Below are 22,303 nucleotides of genomic sequence, written 5' to 3' on the forward strand. Positions count from 1 at the left end.
GTAGATAGACTAAATTCTAATTGGGCCACTTATTTATGCCACATTTGGTAACTTTTGAAATCATTCTGAACCTCAGTTTCTTCATCTATATAACATAGATAATCGCATCTTCCTCACAGCCTAACAAGTTTGTGTTATGAAATTTAAATAAGCCACTTAGTTTTGTGTGAAGTATAACTATTATAACACATGAGCTTATGCAAAACAAAGTTCAATTCTTGCTGAGTGAAAAGTGAAAATTTACTTAAAAACTGATTAACGCTCTGCATTCAAAATAAATGGTAGCTATTTATGGAATTATGTAGTTGGATGTGTATGAGAGAGTGGACCTTTATAATTAGGGAAGAGTGAATTGATCATTAAAAAAAAAAGTTACAAAGATTTTCATTTTCTAGAATGAAGACATGATTTCATTTCTGGGGAGGAAACTGCCTCTGTGAAAGACTTTCCTTAGTGTGTTGATTTAAGACAATTACCAATGTGCTGACCTTGGGAGGACTAAGGACAGTGAGTTACCAAAAATAACAGTTGCTTCAGAGAAGATGTGCAGTATTGTATAGAGGTAGCTTCTTTTCGTGGGAGCCTGAGAAAAGTCCAACCCTGAAACATAAGTTGGTTCCCATCAAGGAAATGGATCGATTTATTGTCAATGATCTTGAGAAGGAAGTTAGGACTTATGAGAGAAAAAGTAAGTTCCCTCCTGTGGAAGCAAGGGGTTACAGATGGACCTAACTCTAGGAAGGAGAGAAATGCTCTTGGGAAATCCTCAGGAGAGGCTAGCTATCCTCAGATGATGGTAAACCTGTGCTAGGAAGAAAAACTAACCTTCCTCCCGTGAAGAAGAGGGGAGCTAAGCAGCCCCCTGGGGAACCTGTGGTACCTGTAGCATTGGGACAACGATCTCATTCTCTCAACTGTGTATGAGTCCTGCTTTCACGGTGCCTTGACAGTATTGATTATTCATAACAAAAATAAATAAAATGTTGGCTAATTTTATATAGAGGATATAACCTGACAGCTACCACTAGATGTGAGTGGTATATGACCTGCTTTATTCTTACAGCTGCTTACATTTCTTGACAAGTTTTTACTCCTTCTCAACCATGGGAAAACTATACTTAGTTTAATCTGGAGACTTGGAAGAGTTGAGCAGTTTTTAATCCAGTTCAGTTATGAAATTTTTGATCTCTCTCCAACATGATGTTTCCCCCTCAAAGCATCTTTCCTTTTTTTTGCCAGATTTCCCCCTCCTTTTCCTCCCATTGCTATTTGCATTTCACAGGATTTATGAATGCTGGTTTCCACATGTCAGTAGGAAAGTGGTTACATATCTAATCTGTTTGTCTTGACTCTGGCTTAGCCACTGGTGTCCTCGAGTCTCCGGCATAGTGGAGTTGCAGACAGGAGGCAGAGGAACAGAGAATGTACAAGTGGAAGTGTGATATCCAGGCTGTGGGTAGGCAACAGATAATATTTAACTCTGCTTTCCATTTGAGTTTTTATTATGGATAAAAACAAAGGTATTTCTACTTGTTGGTTTGCCTTTATCTTTCTAAGATTTTTTTTCCCCTTTGACCTTTTATCTACTACTAGAGGCCTGGTGCACAAAATTTGTGCACAGGGAGAAGGGGTCTCTCAGTCTTGCCTGCACCCTCTCCATTCTAAGACCCCTTGGGAGATGTCCTACTGCCAGTTTATGCCTGATCCCAACAGTTGGAAATCCCTCTCACATTCTGGGACAGCTGGCTCCTGACTGCTCACCTGCCTGCCTGCCTGATGGCCCCTGATCACTCTGACTGCCTGGTAGCCCCTAAATTCCCTCCCCTGCTGGCCCCGTTGCCCCTAACTGCCCTACCCTGCCAGCCTAGTCACCCCTAACAGCCCTCCCCTGCCAACCTGGTCACCCTTAACCACCTTTGCCTCAGCTCTGCCACCGTGACTTTGTCTGGAAGGACATCAGGAAGGATGTCTGGAAGATGTCCAGTCTAATTACCATATTACCCTTTTATTAATATAGATGGTATTTAGGTTTACAGTTTCAATTCATATTTTAAGAATTTTATATAGGAGAGATAAGATTTTATTAAGCAAATTCTTAAAATGTTATGTTATTTTTTGTTTGCCTTTGACTTTTTAAGTTTCGACATGCAGAAAAATGTAATATATTTTTCATTACTTTAAAGTTTAAAAAGCATTCATCATAAAATATACTAATAGAACAATATGTACAAACTTTCATTTTTCTAAATAAAGTCAACAAAAGTAAATTTAAAATGCAATAAAACTTAAAAAAACAGATTAGGAAAATATTCTTATTTAAAATTACAGAAAGTTGATAAACAAAATATAATAATAAATTTGGATAATAAGTAAAATTACATACTATTATAACATAAACTGAGAATATGAACAATTTATAAAAGGAAACACGCATGCACCTATACACACAATAATAATAATTCCAATATTATTTTTATTTCACTAGCTGTTATTTATATAAAAACTTTCTAAAGTGTGAGGAAAAATTTTAATTTTTCCAGAACATTTAAAAATAGTCTAACATAAAGAAAAAATAGTTTATACATATCTGTAGTCAAATTGTTTAGGAATGTCATCATTGTTAAAAAGATTCTTGAGTGTTACGTTTATTTTTTTGTAGAAGCATGATTGGGAGAAACAATGAGAAAAGCAAAGTAGTTATATATGAAAGGAACCATAAATAAATCTTTTTTTTTTTTAATTACAATTTTCATTTATTTTCCCCCCAGAGAACTTTTCTTCACTCTTTAAAGACTTAGCTCCTTCCATGGGCTTTGGTGGAGGTCGTGGGGCAGCACCCCCAGGCCTAAAACGGGGTGGGGGTGTTCGGTCCTTCAGGGCTTCACAAGAATGATTTCTGACTCCCTTGCTGTGAATGGCACAGCTCACACAGTCATGCAGCTTCACATAGGGTTTGGGAAGCACACAGGCGTCGAAGACACTCGCTTTGGAAATGACCCGAAGGGCTGTGGCCTCTACTCGGTTTCCAAAGACAAACTTCTTAATGGCCTTGTCCTTGGAAATGCACTGGGCACAGTTGGTGCAGCAAATAGGCTGCACATGGCCTTGGCCTTTTTTGGCACAACTGTTATTCTTTCTTTTCTTGGTAATCTTGGAAACGAGGACCCGAGAAAACATAAATAAATCTCTTGATGTGGAATTTTAAGATAGAGGCATTCATACTAGGGAAATAATTCTGAATAAGCAAATAAGCTATAAGTACTCTTGTATTACATATTATAACTATAAAGCAAAAGAATTAGAAATAACTTGTTTTGTATGCATTATGGAAAATTACTGAGCATACTGTATTCCAATAACAAGAAAGAATATTATATGTTTTATAATTATATTAATAATTGTAAAAATTGACCAGTAAAAATTATGCTAGCACTGTCAAATAAAAATATCACATACAAAATGATATTTTCATTCTCTTGCACTATGAAAATATGTGCACATGTGAAAGAGCACAGCTTACAAAATGATTGTATTTGGATAGTTAAAAAATTAATTTAATGCATTTGCTTTAATTTTTTTCTTTAATGTTATTGTGTTTTCCAGATAATTTGTAAAAGATCTTAGCCACACTAGCAAGGTAAGTAATAAGAGTAGCATGTGTACATTTATGCAATGGCATTTCCTGATGTTGTCCTCTGATTTCTTTTAGTGGCTAATATTTATCACCAAACAATTTTCTTGTCTCCGGCAGCAAGGCCTAATAACCAAAACATTAGGATTCAGAACTCGCCACACCATTTTGGTTACTTTTGTAAAAATGTTTGTTGACTTCCCTTATCCTTCATTAAGGCAGACCCATTATGCTATTGTGCACATCAATGGGCTTTGAAGGATGGGAGAAGAGTTGTCTGGGATTCTTGTTTCAGTGTTTGCATTCGAGAACAAAAGCTCCAAAACAAGACTCTTTGTTTGACATTTTTTCTTTTGGATTCCACTTAAAAGGCAGAGAAATGATCAAAATCGCATCCCACAACCATCCTTGGCAGGGCTGTGACATGAAGTTCTCTTTATTCTTGCAATTGGCATTTGTTGAAGAGTTTTTTAAAGACAGCAAATGCATTTTAGAGGGAAGTGCTTGCAGTTCCAACTAATACTAGCATGTGATTAAATTAATGAGCCTGATTTTTCTGACCTCTGGCTTTGTATCAGAGTGACATTCGTTACCTATGAAACCTTTTCACATCCCCCATCCTCCGCACCAGCCAAGACAACTTTGTCCCAGCATAGCACCAGTGAGTTTTTGTGACTCTTGCGGAGTTGGGTCGATAGCACAGATAAAATTTCATAAGGCATTTAAAAAGTGTTAACTTAAATACTGCCTAATATCATTAACACAAAATGATATCAGGCAGTATTTTTTTTTTTTCATGAAAGGGAGAAATAAAACAAAAAGGGACAGAAGTACTCTTTTGGCGGACCCACTGTTGGCTTTCCTCATTGGCTAGACTTTAAAGATATTTCTCTAGTCTGAGTGCTTTGATTTATGGTCACTTGAAGTGATCCCTAATGCCCCTCTTTTGTTCCCATTTCCTATTAGTTGCCAACCTTTCCAACAGAGTCTACTATTCTGGAATTGGTTTAGTAGTGGCTGAAAGGAAGTTGGGTTTATTTGGATTCAGAGCTTCTCAGATCTGGTGCTTTGTGTGTGTAATAAACATAAGAAGAGCTGGAGATCTCCATTACACTGTAATATTTTTCTCCATCCTTTGGTTCCCTTACTTCCTGTGTGATATGATTTATTGTTGTTAGCCATGCTGATACCGCAGTACCCTTACCTTTGTAAGGGGAAATTTGTAAGCTTTAGTAAATGGATCTAAAATTTTCAACTAATGACTTTTGGAGGACTGTAATTGTTTATCTTATGCAGAAAAATGGTTTTGTAGAAAATTCATCAAATTTAATTTTTCCCACCCAAACTGATATAGCTGTTTTATGTCTTTATATTTCTTTTAATAGGTTGCAGTACAAGAATGTATGGAGAGGGAAAGTATTTTAAAATGAAATTTAAGAAGAATGAAAAAAGCCTCTTCTATTTCTTATTAGAGGCACACGTGGCAATCAATCCCAGACTAAGCTTCAGGCTTTTATTCTTCAACTAGAGGCCCAGTGCATGAAAATTCATGCACTGAAGGGGGTTGTCCCTCAACCCGGCCTGCCCCCTTTCACAGTCCAGGAGCCTCATGGACTTGAGGCGACCCAGAAATCAGGGGAAAGCGATGTCTCCATCACACCTCTGCTGCTGCCACTGCTGACAGCGCAAGCTTCAGTTCGCCCTGGTTACCTGAGCCTTGGGTGGCCCTGGGCAGCTGGGCAGCCACCATCCAAGGCTTGCCTGTGCCTTGGGCCGGCCCTGGGTGGAAGGCAGGGCTAAGGGGACTGGGCACCTCCATCTTGTGGCTATGGGTGCTGCCATCTTTGAGGATGTGGCAGTCAATTAGCATATACCCTCCTTATTGGCAGTTTGTGCTGCCATCTTTGAGGGGGGGCAGCTAATTAGCAAATTTCCTCCTTATTGGCTGTGGGCACTGCCATTTTGCGATGGTGTGAGGGTCAATTGACATATTCCCTCTTTAATAGATAGGACTGGCTCAAGGCTCCTTCTAGATAGAAGATACAGAAGAAATCATTCATTTGAATTGCCCCTTTACTCTGAAAATATTCTGATCTATTTATCCTTAAAATAACATTTATTTAGGAGCAGAAATATATTACTTAGCAAATGATATTTGGGAATCTGACCAAGTCCTTTTATTATCTAAATAAGTTTCACCAACCACCCTGTAACATTTCCTTTCCAGCTGGAAAGCTTATGCATGACAGAGCTTCTCATTTTTGTGTGTATGTGTGACATTTTATTGATTTTAGAAAGGAAGGGAGCGGGAAAGAAAGAAACACAGATGATGAAAGAGAATCAATTGATTGGCTATTCCCTGCACATCCCACATTGGGGGGCAAGCCTACAACCCAGGCATGTGCCCTGACCAGGAATTGAACCACAGCCTTCTGGCTCATGGTTCATATGTCTAGGCTCAACTACTGAGCAACACTGGCTGGGCCAGAGCTGCTCCTTTAATGTCATTATTCTGTCTGCTGACTTAGTCTTGAATTCAGATTCTTTTCATAGGTCAATTCTTTGTCTCCATAATTTGCCTCAATGTTTGACCTCAATCAATCTTTAATGTGTATACAAAGCATCTGTAAAATTCAAAATCCTGAGAAAATGCAGATTCTGATTTAGGAATTCTAAGGTAGGGCCTGAGTTTTTGCATTTCTTTCTTTTTAAAAAAAAAATATATTTTATTGATTTTTTTACAGAGAGTAAGGGAGAGAGATAGAGAGCTAGAAATGTCAATGAGAGAGAAACATCAACCAGCTGCCTGTTGCACACCTCCTACCGGGGATGTGCCTGCAACCAATGTACATGCCCTTGACCAGAATCGAACCTGAGACCTTTCAGTCTGCAGACAGATGCTCTACCACTGAACCAAACCGGTTTCGGCTGAGTTTTTGCATTTCTAACACCTCCCAGGTGATGCCAATACTGCTGCAACTGGATGAAATTTTGGATTCATAGCTAGTCTCTAGGGATCATCAGTAGTAGCTCTCCTTAGATGCTACATTGTACTATAAGAGACCTTTAAGACTTTGAGGGCTTCCCCATACAGTCTTTCAGTTCTTCAGATCTAACTCAGTAGAGCACATGCTCTGAAATTCAGTTTTCATAACTCTTCCAGTTGGCTTCTGCTTAATCATGCCTAGGTATGTTCCAGAGTAAAATGTGCTTGAAACTGCCTTTTGGTGGAGAATGTAGCTCAGTAGCTGGATGAGTCAGAAGCAAGGTGGAAGGATACTTTGAAGTTATAGGCCTAAAGCTGGGATAACAGACACAGGACTGACAAGTGAGAAGGAAAGTTGTAGAAGATACCAGTAAGTACTAAAACTGCAAACAAGTTACAGATTATATAAAATACCCTGGTTCAAGCTTGGTTCGGATTTCCCAGGAGACAAATTAGGATGGAAAACATGGTGTAGGTTGAAGCTCTGATGGAAGTGCTTGCGTATGTCCACCCAGGTAGTAAAGAACTCCAGGGGACATCATTCACCTAGACTATGATGTGAATGTGAATCGTACTTCCTTAAAAGGTACAATGTCATCTTTGGTTTCATTCACCTATCAAAGCAATAGACTAAGTATACACTTGGGTTATTAAAACTGCAGACATGTTCTTCAAAAGAGCATGTGTTCCATCCCATTGGCCTTGAGTCAATTGCTCCTCATCAAAGAGAGATGATCAGTGTAACTTCTTGCCATGCATGACCTAGGGCAGTGGTCGGCAAACCGTGGCTCGAGAGCCACATGTGGCTTTCGGGCCGAGGTTTGCTGCTCTGTTGACTAATGAGTTTGCAGACCATTGACCTAGGGCTAAAGGCTAGGCTGCCTAAGGAAGAGACCAAACTAACATTGTTGTTTAAAAAGCTATATATTTACTTCTCTCATGTAATAATTTTGAAGTGAACTTTGCAGGTGGGTAGACACTGCCATATATAGTTAGTCAGAGATAATCTGATACTGGATATGATGCTTTCAACAGGTGACTTCCGAGAAGATTCCAGCTATTATCTTTCCGTTCACTGAAGAGGAAGCTCAGTATCAAGTCAGCCAGAAATCGAACACTTTCATTTGCTCACATTTTATTCATCAGAACTAACCACAAGGCCACAATCAGAGGCAGAGAAACTGTGTTACATTATCTTAGATGTGGTCTAGGGGTTGGGCATGTCCCAGCAACAGCTACCATTATGGATGAAGGGTAGAATATCATTTTTTCTGGACAGCTAGCAATATCTTTCATATTCTTTAAACCTGGTACCACTTTAGTGACCTAAAATGAATAACTTTTCATTTAACTAAAAATTATTGATTAACCGCTACATGGATGAGAATATATCTTTTTCGAGTTACTGTCATTTAATTATTCAGAAATGGATAAGCAGTCCAAATGATTTATGTTGTTTCCCCCCCCCCCCCCAATTAGTAGGTTCCCCACCATCCCAGTGTGCCTGGGATAGCCCTACTTTTCATCTACTATTACAGTGTAATTATTATAGTAAAATATTTTACAATGGTTTGGACAACAAATTAAGGAGTTAACCTATCCATGAAGCATCAAGAAAATGACTTGGAACCACAATAGACTCTGCTTAGGAAGCTTTGAGGCCAGTCTTGAGAACTAGAATTATAAGCCCCATTCCAGATTCCCAAGGTCTGTGTCAGCCCATAATAATGCATTTGTGTATTTCCTTGATATTCAATGTAAACTAAGAAATGGCTGTTTCTTAAAGATTTCCTTTGTATACACATTGCTTCTTTTCATATATTTTACTGATTTTTCTTAACATATTTATTTAAATATTGATTAGATATTGATTTATTTATATGATTATATATTTACCATTCAATAAATAATTGATAAGAGTGCACCTTTTCCATCATTATTTTCACTCCCACCATAGTCCTTGATCTCTCTGTGAGGCATAGGCCAATAAATAAAATTTAGTAAAGCTGAACTTCAGAAGCTGGATATATGAAAAAGATCTCTGGGTAACTATTTGTGCTTGCAATATGCACTCATTAAAGTTGTGGGCAAGCCCAGCTGGTGCAGCTAGTTAGTTGAGCATTGACCTATGGACCAGAATATTATGATTCAATTCCCAGTGGGAATTCAATGTCTGGGTTGTGATACTCAATCCCCAATGTGGGGTTTGCAGGAGGCAGCTGATCAATGACTCTCATCATTGATGTTTCTATCTCTCTTTCCTTCTTTCCTTTCTGAAATAAATAAAAAGTATTTTTTAAAAATGAAGGCAGAGATATAAAAGACTGAAGTTTTTTCACAAAATGCTTATCACTTGTACTATGTAGCTTGATGATTTACTATTTATTACTATAAAAGCCTGTGGGCATGACCACCATTTGACTTTTTAAAAGATTTAGTATCTTAAATTTCCAAGGTCTGTTAATTTTTCCCTCTCATCTACACTAGTAAAAGGGTAATATGCTAAATTAGACCAGGAGTTCTTCTGAAAGACCTTCTAGAAGTCCTTCTGGACAAAGCCATGGTGGCGGGGCTGAGGCAGAGGCAGTTAGGGGTGATCAGGCAGACAGACATCCCCCACGGGGTCCCAGATTGGAGAGGGTGCAGGCCAGGCTGAGGGACACACCCTTCCTCCCAACCCCAGTGCATGAATTTTGTGCACCAGGCCACTAGTTGTTCAATAAATGGCATTTTGTAAAAAGTGCTGATGGACACTTTTGGTTGATGGACATATGTCTAGTCAGCATAAAAAAAGGAGCCACACTTTTTAAGGCACATAAAATTATTTATCTTAAAATTTCAAGTATATAAAACTAAACGAGACTTAATTTAAAAATAGATCCATTGCTGGTAGTAGTCTGTAATAATCTGAATTTGAATTACAAGCCATGATCTTCTTATATGATACAATCCCATGTTAAACTCAGGGGGGAAAACAATATCCTGTCACTGTCAGAAAAACTAATCGAGGAGGGAGAGTTGGAATGAAGCCGAAGTTGAGTTATGTTTGCTCTTTTAATAAAAATAGATCCCCACCAAAATGTTCATATTTTCTCCCCACGTCCAATGATTAACATCCACACTTCAGAAATATATTCCTAGAGGAAATTTATTTTCTATCAAAAGGTGCCTTCTTTAACAGGAGGATGCTTTCGTGGCAAAGTAAATTCGTCATCCTGAAGGATGTTAGTGTATCGAAGTTAGGGTGATTTATTCACCTTTTGCAATTCAAACGTTGGAGTAACGTAAGTATCAGTAAAATATCCATCACCACCCTGTTTGTACTCAGCACTGGCAGCACAGAATTGCTTTGAATATTATTTCTGGTTTCCTGCCAGGGCCAGGTGTTGGTATGCCCAGAAATGGGAGCACAAGATTAAAGAACATGTGGACACAAATGAGTCCCAGGGACTTCAAAGTACATTTGTGCATTAGATTCCTGATAGCACAATGCAGCATAGTCATTTGACAGGTAGGTATTTGCTATTTGGCCCAGGCTCCGAGAGAGTTCTAAAATGTACATTTCGTTGAATTTATGGGCAGGCTCTACCTTTCACTTTAAATCTGAGTGTCTCATGGTGATTGCTCTGATTCATCAAAAGAGTAATTTCCATAAGTGTATTCACATGTGAATGTCTGAAGCCCCTTACCTATTTTATTCTGCAGCATGCTTCCGTGCGGCCTGCCTCTCCAGAGTTTCACCTTCTCTCTCAGTCAAAGGTCATGCTTGTCTGTAACTTCCTTGCATAATCCTTTATTTTAGAGAATTGAGTAGGGACACCTGAGTTCTACCTGCTGAAGGAAATTGTTTTCCAGAATGGCACAACTCAGAGATATGCTATCTTCATAATTTAAAATGATTGCATTGTCTTTCAAATAGTCTGGTAACCCCAAAAGAATGCTAAATGCAGAAGTAAAGTTTAATTGGTCAAATTAAAATTTTTAACACTTAAAATACTATAACAATTTGAAGGGATTTGTATACAGTACACTGATATCAACTTGGTTCCTGTGTCGGGGGGGGGGGGCGGGGTGGAGGGGGGGGGTAAGTGTTACTGACTCTGCTAGTGCACCACTTATAAAACTTAAAAATAGAAACAAAGCCTTCTGATGAGATCAGGAAAATAAAGAAAAAGATTCCAGAGGCATTATCAAGTATTTCACTCATTTAGTAGTTATTTACTAATCGCTCTTACTACTGTGTGGTGAGTACTCTTCTAAGCACTGTGGATACAGTGAGTGAAACCAACAGGCATGGTTCCTTCTTTCCCAGAGCTTCTAGTCAAGAGGTAGGAGACAATCAAGATCATTTGAAAGTTATAAATGGAACAATGAAGGAAAAAAGAAACAGTATGTGACTTGGGAAGAAGAAGTTTCTAGAGGTTACAGAGATAGGGTGGTCTAGGAAGGACTCTGAAGAGCTGATGCTTAGAAAAGAAGCATCCAGTTGAATAAAGAACCAGGAGAGCGCTCCAGCAGCAGAGGGTAGTGAAACCAAAAGGTTGTACCTAATAGTGAGAAAAGGGGCAGTGAAGTGAGGAAAATTGGGAAGCGAGGTGGTGCCCAGATTATGTAGATCCCTGTAGGCTGAAGTCAGGTTCCGGGTTGGGTCCCCGGGACACAGTTTCTAAGACAAAAATTAGTATGTGGACATTTATTAGGCGTGCTATCAGGATCACCTTTGAAAGACAGGGATGACTGAGGGCGGACCAAAGGAGATGATGAGCTGTTCTGTAGTTCTAACAAAGGTGCCAGCCAACCCCGTGGGAGCTCTAGAGCTGGAAAGGCCCTTTAGCATTGTCCCAAGTGACAGTGCGACATGGGTCAGTCACTGGATATGGACCGCTGCTCCTGAAAGTAAGGTGACCTTGGAGGCAGCAGTTTGCTTCAGCCAAGGCAATCCACAAGGAAGGCTGATACCCCAGGGCTGGCTGGCAGTGTTCCCAGCATCTAGTGAAATAAGTCCTTTGTTCCTGAAGGGAGATTGGAGCATATGGATTTTATTTCTAGCACAATGGGAAGCCACTGAAGAGTTTTCAGAATGAGATGGTGTTGTCTGATTTACATTTTCATAGGACTACTCTGCCTGCTTTTTGAAGAATATAGAATGCAATAGTGAAATCAGAAAAACAAAGTATAATATTTATGTAAAAGAAAAAGGCTCAATCAGATTTGCCTAATGTTGTTTCATGTTGATGACTGAAAACATCATGGGACAACATTATAATTTAGATTTAGTGATATCAGGCCCAATAGGAGAGCTAATATAACTTTGTTGAATGGTTTTTTACTCTGCCTATTCTGAGAATTGTTGAAATGAGAAGCTATTCAAAGCTGTGGTTTGAATGAATGCATGAGTAAGACTGTATATATATATTCGTGTGCGTGTGCATGTGTGTGTGTGTGTGTGTGTGTGTGTGTGTGTGTATGTGAAGGAGTGGAGAGAGTTGATTTTTTCTTTCTTTCTTATAAGGTTAACTTGAATTTTTGGCTTTAAATATCCTCCCCTTCTAACTTTTGGATTTGGATTCTCACTTAAGAGGCATATAATGGATTATACATGTCGTATCCTCTCCTCACCATGTGTCATTAATTTTATATCTTGGAAAGAAATCTCAACATACTCATTGAACTAGCAACCTTGCAGAGTTTGTGCTCAGCTTACTTCCATTCCATGAGAAATAAATGCTCATTGTTTGATTAACCTACTGGTAAAGGAGAGGATAGTGTGACTATAAAGTAGAAACAAAAGATATCTTTATGGTGATGGAATAGTGTTGTGTGTTGATTCTGAAGGAATTACACTAATGTACACTTGTAATAAACTGACATTAAACTATATTTATTTGTTGTCCCAAAGTTAATCACGTGGTTTTGATATTACACTATGGTTACATGAAATATAATAGAACCAGTGGGAGAAACCAGATAACAGCGCACAGGATCTCTCTGTATTATCTTTCCAACTTCCTTTGAATTTATAATTATTAAAAAGAAAAAAGAACCTTTCTGCTCTGTGTGATAAATACCCTAAAGATGTCACCGCACACTGTTTGGATCACTGCAGCTATACTGAGGACAAGGGACCCTCTGTTTCACTCAGATTTCACCCTGAGCTCCAGATCACATAGACTGGTCAATGGGCACCCAACATTCAACACATCTAGTAGTCATCCTCTTACCCAAAGCAACTACACTTTCAGTATTCAGTCTGTTTCATCTGCTGAAATTCTTAAAAGTTCTCCAATTGTTCTTCACTCTCTGAGCTCATATTGTTTCTATATCTGTAATGATCTCTGATTTTTCTGTGGCAGACCCCTACTCGTCTTTCCAAACTATCTTAAGAACCTCTTCTTTCATGAAAGCACAAATGAATGCTCCTGCATCCATACTCTCATAGAAGTGTGGGGAATTACATACAGTATTATTGAACTGTAGCTCAATAACTGGTATGCATACCTATCTTCCACATTAAGTTGTAAGAATATCTAAAATTATTTTAAATTATGTATTGTGCTTGCAATGCAGAAGGAATAAATACATTTTTCTTAAATGAAAAGATAAAGAATAAATTAAATTATTGATCTAGCCCAGTGATTTTCAACTTGGGTGCCATGCACAAGAGGCACACTGGTGTGCCACAAGAATTTTTAAAACATGCAATACCTGACTATTTAGTCAGGGGTACTGTCCTCTTTTTTACCTCAGTCAAATAAAAAAAAAAATGACAACATACAACACAACGATAACAATCCAGTGTGAATGAATCAAAGGTATACCTAGTCTTTTGCAGATTGGCAAAAAGCATAATATATTTATGGTTTGAAGCAAAATTTTAGTAATTAGTTAATGTGTGCCATGAGATGAAAGAGGTTGAAAATCGTTGATCTAGCCCAGTGGTCAGCAAACCACAGCTCGAGAGCCATATGTGGCTCTTTGGCCCCATGAGTGGGACTCTTCCATAAAATACCACTTGTGGGTGCACAGGTACAGTGTGATTGAAACTTCATGGCCCATGCACAGAAGTCAGTTTTTGGCCTGGGCGAGTCTATTTTGAAGAAGTGGCATTAGAACACTCAGGGGGCCAAAAAGCCGCATGTGGCTCGCGAACTACAGTTGCCAACCACTGATCTAGCCTATACAATTGTTAAGCACAAAATGGATTTAATATAAAAATATTTGTTATATATATTTTACTTTTTCAAACCACTATTAAGTACTTACCTTGTTTGATTCTCACAATATCTATTCTAACTACCTAGCAGAGGTATTATTATCCTAATTTAAGAGCTAAAGAAATGAGAGAGGGGTGGTATGATTTGCCTGGGAGCCATGGTTAATATAGAGGAACAGTAAAGATTATAATCCACATCTGATTTACACATATAGTCATGCCTGGTATCCACAGAGGATTGGTTCAAGGACAACAAAATCTACCCATGGATGCTCAAGTCCCTTATATAAAATGCCATCATATTTGCTTGTGCATCCTTCTGTATACATTAAATCATCTCAAGCTTACTTATAAAACCTAATACAATATAAATGCTATATAAATAGTTGTTATACTATATTATTTAGGGAACAATTACAAGAAAAATTCTGTACATGTACAGTACAGATGGAATCATCATAGTTCTAAATACTTAGCACATGTCAACAACAATGAAACCATTGTTGTTGTTTTTGTTGTTCTTGTTTTTACTGTTTTCCACAGATTCAGAACGTGTGGATTTGGAAGGCCAACTGTACTATTATTGCTATCTCAAGTTGAATACCAGCTCACCTTTTATATAACTTATGTAGCTAATTTAAAAGTTGTGTGTTTATACTTTATTTTCTGAAGCATCTGATTAAATAGTTCTCAAAAGAAATCCACATTAAGTAGGTCTGCATCCTGGGACATCTTGTCAAATGAAACCCAAAATGTAATGTTTCTGATCAGTCATTCAGCCTATATATATATTTTTCATTTTAGCTCTGCTTCTCTGGGCTAATATTATATTTCAGATGATAGGAGCACTTAATATGACAAGGTATGGCATGTAGCGTTTTGCTTTTTTAAGGGTTTTATGACCAATAGGAGAAATTAACATTCTTGTGAAGGTACAACTCTGAAATGCAAAATCTCTGACATCTGTTTCCTTTATTTAGTTGGATCTTTTAAAATCAGCTTATCTCTCTTGGCTCCTTGAGCCTGAAATTGAAAACACTACCTTGATTTATGTATGTTGCCATGATTCATGCGCTGTTACAATGAATATCAGATGGTTTTATGTTTTTGCAAGGGCAATAACCCAAACAGGTAGATTTTTATCTTATCATCTGAAAACCAAGATGCTGAGAAATGGCTATCAAATAATGTTGCTTAATTTCTTTAACTACCTCAAATATTTTAAAGACCTGGCCTTCATGAAAATTAATTTAATTTGAGCTCTAAGACATACATCCAGCACACATTTACTCAGTACTTGAACATAGACATAGGAAACTTGGTAGGCCTTTTACCAAGGAAGTTAGACAAAAATACAGATAAACTCCATTTTAAAGGAAAGCAGATGACTGGAGGAAAAGGTACCACCAAAGAGAAGGATATACTTGATAGTGCAAACTATGATTGACTTGTGTGACAGCAAGAATCCCTCAGGAGAGAAATAATAATCAAGTGAATACAGAACATTAGGTAAATGGCCTAGAGCAAGTCTTTTAAGATAAAGTCACAGGAAATTTCAATAATGAATCACATTGAAATCTACAGAGGTTGCTGATAAATCTTGATTTCCAAGCTTGTTCATGTTTCTTGTAGATGAATGACTTGATGACATGAAGTCAGAAAGCATCAGACACCACAATGTCCTTTAATTCAGTGTTCTAACGCAAATGTGCTCTGCTTCATTTGACTAGTGAATAACAGATGAATTAGATTCAGCCAACTAATGTTACTTTTATTTAATGGATGCCATATCTGAGGTCAGGGTGGCATGTGTGTGACCTATGATGATGATGCATCTGTACTGAACATGTAGAGATTTAGGGGAGTAGCTAAATAAGTATATGTTTTGTTTTTTCATCCTTTGGCAAATACCCAAAGTCTTATTAAATTATATTAAGATTTTCATATTTGCTTATGTTATGTGGCAGGTGAACCCAAATTAGTGAACATGAAACTCTGCAGGAGGAGCTTTCCAGATGAAACATGTGGCTCCACTAATTCTTCAACTCAAACACCTGCAACTCTTTGAACTAACGTTGCCATACTTTTTCTGAATGTTGCTATTCACTAGATATGAAGCTCATTGACATGGAATACATCTTTCCCACCAAGATTGTGGGGCCTTGAGGCTGAGTTACAGCATGACCTGATTGAATCTTTGAGGGACTTTAATAAATAACCCCTCTAATCCTCCTTCAAAGTTTGTCCAGAAGAATTATTATATGGTGTTAGGGGTGTGGGTGGGGGCAAAATGGGATGTGGGTATGATTGTGGGGTGAACAAAGGAGTAATGATACAGAAGAAAGTAGAAGTAGCCACATTCTCAGTCTTATACATCTACTCAAAAACTTCTAGAAATGGAAGAAGTTCTGCAGTTTCAAAATTAGCATAATTATAAACTCGAGCTAGTAGATTGCCACCAAAGCTCTTAACATTGTGGTGCAAAATATCTAAATATAAACTGTAAAAATATACTTAATTTAGAATGGTTCATATAAATCAATCCAAATATTTGTATTGAAATAAATGTATTAAACTGTGGATATATCAATACCCAATATTTGCTTGTATATATGCTTTGTATATTTCCTATTACCTAGAGCTTTACTTGCATGGCCTATATTTATCTACACTTCATTCAGATTTCTTAACATAGTGTTCATACTGCTTTTATTTTTAAAGTATGTTTTTGGTAGGATTACAATAAATAATTTTTAAAATGAGACATCGTAATACTTTCTTACAGAGATGATTCATACTATAAATTCTGCATGCTTTATTTCTCACCATCAATATCAGAAGTACTAATGGAAGAGGTTGAAAGTATGTTTTCTGAATATTATTTCAAGTTATCTGAAATATATTCTACTCTCATTTTTTACATATAGTGATAAAACCAAAGTATCATAATTTTTGACTTCACCAAATGTTGCACATAACACTGAAATACAACAGATAATGGACAGGTCTTCATTTTAAAGAAATAATAAACTATTTTCTGAAATTTGATGTGGATTTGAGCAATATACACTGAGGAAGTTATTGATTTTTACTTATTTAAAGCATTGCAATGATTAAAAAGTGTGGGCGGAGGGCATATATTTGAGCAGATACATTACCTAATGATATCTATTTTACTGAAATCCACTTTCATTGGAACTAGGAAAAGTATAATAGAAAAGGAAGAATGATTGGAATGTCTGATCAAATCCTCTCTGAATTACTCCATTAAACATGCAGAAAATCTATTATTGTACAGATCTTAAAGAGAGCCTGACTTCAATTACTACTTTAATACCCAATCTCTTTGAATATCATTATTTTCCAAACTATCTAGAGGTAGATATAGATGAAAATTAATTTACTCTGAGCATCCAGACTGTTTAATCATCTAGACCACATGGAAACAAATAATGGTCTTGGGGCTGGGAGATCAAAGAAATTGTTCAACTTATTTTTCTACTCATGATTATTTAGAAAGAACTACTGGGTAGAAGATTAAGTACAAACCTACAATTCAATAAACATTTCTGAGATGAATGTAAACCTACAGTGTTCAAAACAGCCTAATATTAATTCAGCTCCTGTCTGTACCTAAACTGTGACCTAGATTGATGAATTTGAATCTCATTTCCTACAGAAAGACCACCTTTTAAAAGGAGAGGCCCCATTGGTGGTATCTGTCTGCACTAGAAAGGGTCTCCTGTGTCTAATGTTATGAATATATTGGTAATAATATAGTAATAAATATAGTAATAAAATCTAACTAAAGTAATATGATGATATTAACAGCATATGTACTGTATATTATGGTTTACTAGGCACTAGTCATTTTGTTTCATTCTCACCATTAGAATTCATGAATATGTACTTTATTTTCTATCACTAATATCAGGGTTTGTTGCTGAAATTAGTTCTCTACATAGCATCTATGATGATACAGAAAGTTTGCAATTGACATGAATATTTCTACTTCATAGTCCCATAGAAACTGGGACTGTGAAAACGGGGCAGCTGGCCAAGGCCATTTTTGTATCAAGTACTGCAGTGACATTAGCTGTGTGGAGGGTCGTTCTCTTGCTTCCGGCCAAGCTGTAGTTCACAGCCTCCCAGATGTCAATGGCTGACACATATTTTGCTTGTGCTTAGGTCTTAAACACTTTCAATAAAACAATCTCAAAAGCGTTCTTTAGGAAACACAATTTTGGGGAATTAGCATGAGGATACAAATTAACATTTGAAACTATGCTTATTTTATTTTTGTGTAAGAACAAACATTTTTACTGTTACTAATTTAAGTGTTAAAAGTATACACAAATTTATGAAAGTAAAGCACTCTAATAGCATTAATTTACCTTCATTTTCCAATAATGAAGACCTGCTTGTAATTGCCTATAGGAGGAATGCAAATGTCCTATGATGCATTTAATCAGTCAGCCTACAGTTTAATCAAATAATAGCTAGTTTATTTTCAATTAAATAGGTTCATTTCACTTTCATTTTTGAGTTAATCTGTTTTTAATGTAGTGACGTAAGGTGAATGTAGTGTCCACATGAAAGTAAGGTTTAATGACTAATCCACATAAGCTATTACATAATTTTGCAGCATGAGCTATGTCATCAATTGTAACCAGCTATGTAACAGTTATAAAGCCATCAAAACTGTAAGAGCTTGCATGGCCATACCTAGTTAGATGGAGTCAGTCAATAGTAAGTGTCAAGAGCTTCTGAAATGTACATTCAACTAATAACTAGTAAAATAACACAATCACTTTTAAAACTCTTAAGTCAATTATTGTTTTTAAACTTTTACTTAGTTCTTAGTTATATTCTGGTTCACTTTACCTGCAGAGTATTTTGCTAAGTGGAATAAGCCAGTCAGAGAAGGACAAGTACCGTGTCATTTCACACATATGTGGAATCTAATGAACAAAATAAACTAACATACAAAATATAAATAGAGTCATAGATAGACTGACAGCTGTCAGAGGGAAGTGGGAGATTAAGCAGAAAAAAAACAAAACAAAAAAAACCACACACAAAAAAACCCCCCAAACAAAACAAAGAAACCCACCCCAAAACAAACAAACAAACAAACACCTCATACCTTATAGGCATAGACATCAGCATGATCCCTGCCAGAGAGGAAGGAAGGCGGAGGGAGGTAAAAGAGAGTATAGGATGCTAAATGGTGATAGAAGGAGGTTTGATTGGGGTTTTGAATACACAATACAACATATAGTTGATGTATTATACCTGAAACATATATAATTTTATTAACCAATCTCACCCCAATAAATTTAATTTAAAAATAAAACCAGTTGAATTTTCATTCTAGAAAGATTATTGAAAACCAGTAATGCACTCAAAGAAGATGTGTTGGATAGATGGATAGATGAATGAATGGATGAATTCCTGATCAATCAGTATAAGAATCTTTAATTCTGCATAGGGAAACTAAAGAAAGAAGTATTATATAAAGTATTTTATATGAAAGCAACACAACTTTCCTTTCAACAGAAAGAAAGAGCAGGTTGGACTAGAAAAGAACAAAATTCCTGAAGAATGGCTAAGCATAACAAAAACTCATTTGCCTTTTACAAGGCAAGCCCAGCTACAAATCTATATCATGACCATTACACCTTGGTCTTGTAAATTATGTTTATTATATAACCCCCTTTCCCTCCCAAATGATAATACCCAGCATTCCGCAGTTCCAGAGACAGGAGGTCAGAGACTTTCACATTGTCAAGTAGAACAGTATGCACATATTTTAACTATACCTCTTGCTTTGCTCTAGTTGCCTTACTAGCTTCAGCTAAGCTTTCCCTTGGGTTATTTTCCTCCGATAGACCACTATGTACTTACAGCAGCCACTACACTGTAACTTGGTGCACTCGTCAGCTTGTAGTTGTACACAGAGTTCAGGACCAGCTACATACGTTGTAAGTCCCAGGTTGCATGCCCAGGAAGCCAGCCTTAGTGGAGGTAACTACCTAAGAGTTGCAACACTCCCATCTGATCAGAGAGCCCTGATTCAGGCATTTGTAACCATTGGAGCTCATATCACACTGGGAGAAATGTGTATGTGCTTAAGGAAGGAAGAAGGTTATTCATTCAACCCACAGAGTCATATCTGCTTGACCCAGATATATGCTGCCCTTTTGATTTCAAGAAGTTACCATTGTTCCTCAAAATACAAATGGCAGACATTTTATTTACCCCCTATTATGAAAAGAATTGTGTACATAGTCGTGTTTAAACCTAATTTATGTCAGGAACTTTTGAATAAAGAAAAAAATCACCTTGGTCTGATAGCTTAGTTGGTTAAAGTATCAACCTGATATGCCAAGGTTGTAGATTCAATCTCTCTGCTCAGAGCACAGGGCACAAGCAATCAATGAATGCATAAACAAGTGGAACAACAAATCAATGCCTTCTCTCTCTCTCTCTCTCTCTCTCTCTCTCTCTCTCTCTCTCTCTCTCTCTCTCTCTCTCTCTCTCTCTCTCTCTCTCTCCTAACAAGGTCTTCATTGACACTTGTCAGGATTATTGAACAGCCTTTGAACAGGTTTCCTTTGATTCTCCCTCCACTTGGCCATTAGGTGTGGCCCCACATGACTCAGTTCTAGTTCTCACTCTTCAGTCAAAATCTCTTCATTGAGTTTCAAATGCATTTTGAAATTCAATCTAACTAAAATTGCTATTATCATCTTCTCTCCAACCTCATCCAGGAAAATGGAGCCTGGGCCTGGCAGTCACATAATTCCATCATCTAACTGCAAGCAGTATTTTATATTTTGTCTTTCATTACAAGCTTGCAGCTAGCCCCTTGGGCACATGAAACTGAGTGTTCTTTTTCCCTCCAAATTACTTAGTGTCTGGCCATCCTCCACCTTTGGTGATGCTCATAGCCTGAGAAGTCTTTTTTCCATGTCTTTGCTGCCTTTACTGGTCTTGGAAAAATCTCTTCTAATTTTTCTTGCTGTGTACGTATTTAAGTGTTTTACATATTTGAGTTTATTTTATAAAATACTTTCATATTCAATTTAATTCTTTGAAGTCTAAATATTTTATTTATAAAGCAGCTAATACAACATTGTAGTGGTCACAGACACCAATATTATATGGAATGTTTCAGAAAATTTTTAAATAATTACTTCCAAAGTTGAGAAAATTTTTATGAAGATAACTACTCCTATGGTTTAGTATGTAAATACTGTTTGCTACCAAGTGAGGGATTGGGGGAAAATTGTATCATAATTCCCCATAAAACCAGAAGAAAGGCCTCCTATAACTAGGTGTGCTGATTGTAATAAGAAGATGTTCATTCAGCCATTCATTCATTTATTCACTAAGAAAAGTCTTATAGACTTTAGAGATACAGGAATGACTAGATTCACACTTGTACTGTCAGTGTGCTTATATTCCTGTTAAGGAGATGCAAAAATACATGAACACCAAAAATGGGATGGAGTAATTTCAGATTTTTAATTGAATACTTAATACTCTAGGTACTAGGAAATAATTTGAACATAATCTACAAGAACTATGAGTGCAAATCAAGGACCACTACTTAGTAGAATGATTGCAGTTGAACTGATTACTTGATCCCACAAAATTTAGTTTCCCATCTGAAAAGTGAGTTTCTTAGCAGGAACAAAGGATATAATATTCTTAGCAAAGTATCATGCACATAGGAAACCACATAAATTGTGTTAACTATTGTAATACTAATAATAATAGTTATTGTCCTCTTTAGCAGATTCTGGCTCCACAGTGAGAAATCTCATTGGAGAATAGGTTTCCATGCTCATAGATTCATAATTTTAACTGTTTTCTTTGAAAACAGAATAATGCATTGGCAATGCATTATTCCTTACATGTACAGTGACAAATGTTTCACTTGACATTCATTGCCTCCTTCTAGTATATTTATAAAGGCCATGTTTATATATGATACAAGTACAGATTAGAAAAACGTAATATCTTGCTCAAGGTTACATGGCAAGTACTGAAAACTTTGTCCTATATTATTTTAAGCATAAATGATTCTGACCTCAGGCTTTTTCCTACAGGCAAGGCAATCCTGACTAGAAATGAACCATAAGCTAGTGTAAAAATGTGAATAAAAACTCCTCACGAGTATGGCTGTGTGGCCTTTCTCCTTACAGGTCTCCGTATTATTAAACACACACACAACAGATAAGCTTAGAGTGTGAAAAATGCAGCTGTAGGAGTGACAATATATCCCATATCAAGGAAATCCTGATGATTCCACTATAAGAGCTTTTATTGGCTTTTTAATACAATACTAACTTATAACACTTTTATTAATTATTTCAACATCTGTGGTTGCCTATTTTGTGGGGGGGGAAAATCAATTTATGACTCAGGGAAACAGAGAGTTTGCATGGGCATTACTTAAGAAGAA

The 22,303-nt window shown here is 36.9% G+C and overlaps 1 protein-coding gene across 1 annotated transcript; it reads right to left on the minus strand.

The window, feature by feature from the left end:
- Positions 1-2,736: 2,736 nt before the first annotated feature.
- Positions 2,737-3,177, minus strand: LOC311626033 (small ribosomal subunit protein eS26-like; the record flags this gene model as incomplete). Its single annotated transcript, XM_084890858.1, has 1 exon — positions 2,737-3,177. The coding sequence occupies one exon, from the start codon at positions 3,175-3,177 to the stop codon at positions 2,737-2,739; it is 441 nt and encodes a 146-aa protein (XP_084746984.1).
- Positions 3,178-22,303: the final 19,126 nt, after the last annotated feature.

The sequence above is a fragment of the Pipistrellus hanaki genome, assembly GCF_964339955.1.
Source record: "Pipistrellus hanaki genome assembly, chromosome: 7".
In the NCBI taxonomy this organism is placed as follows: Eukaryota; Metazoa; Chordata; class Mammalia; order Chiroptera; family Vespertilionidae; genus Pipistrellus; species Pipistrellus hanaki.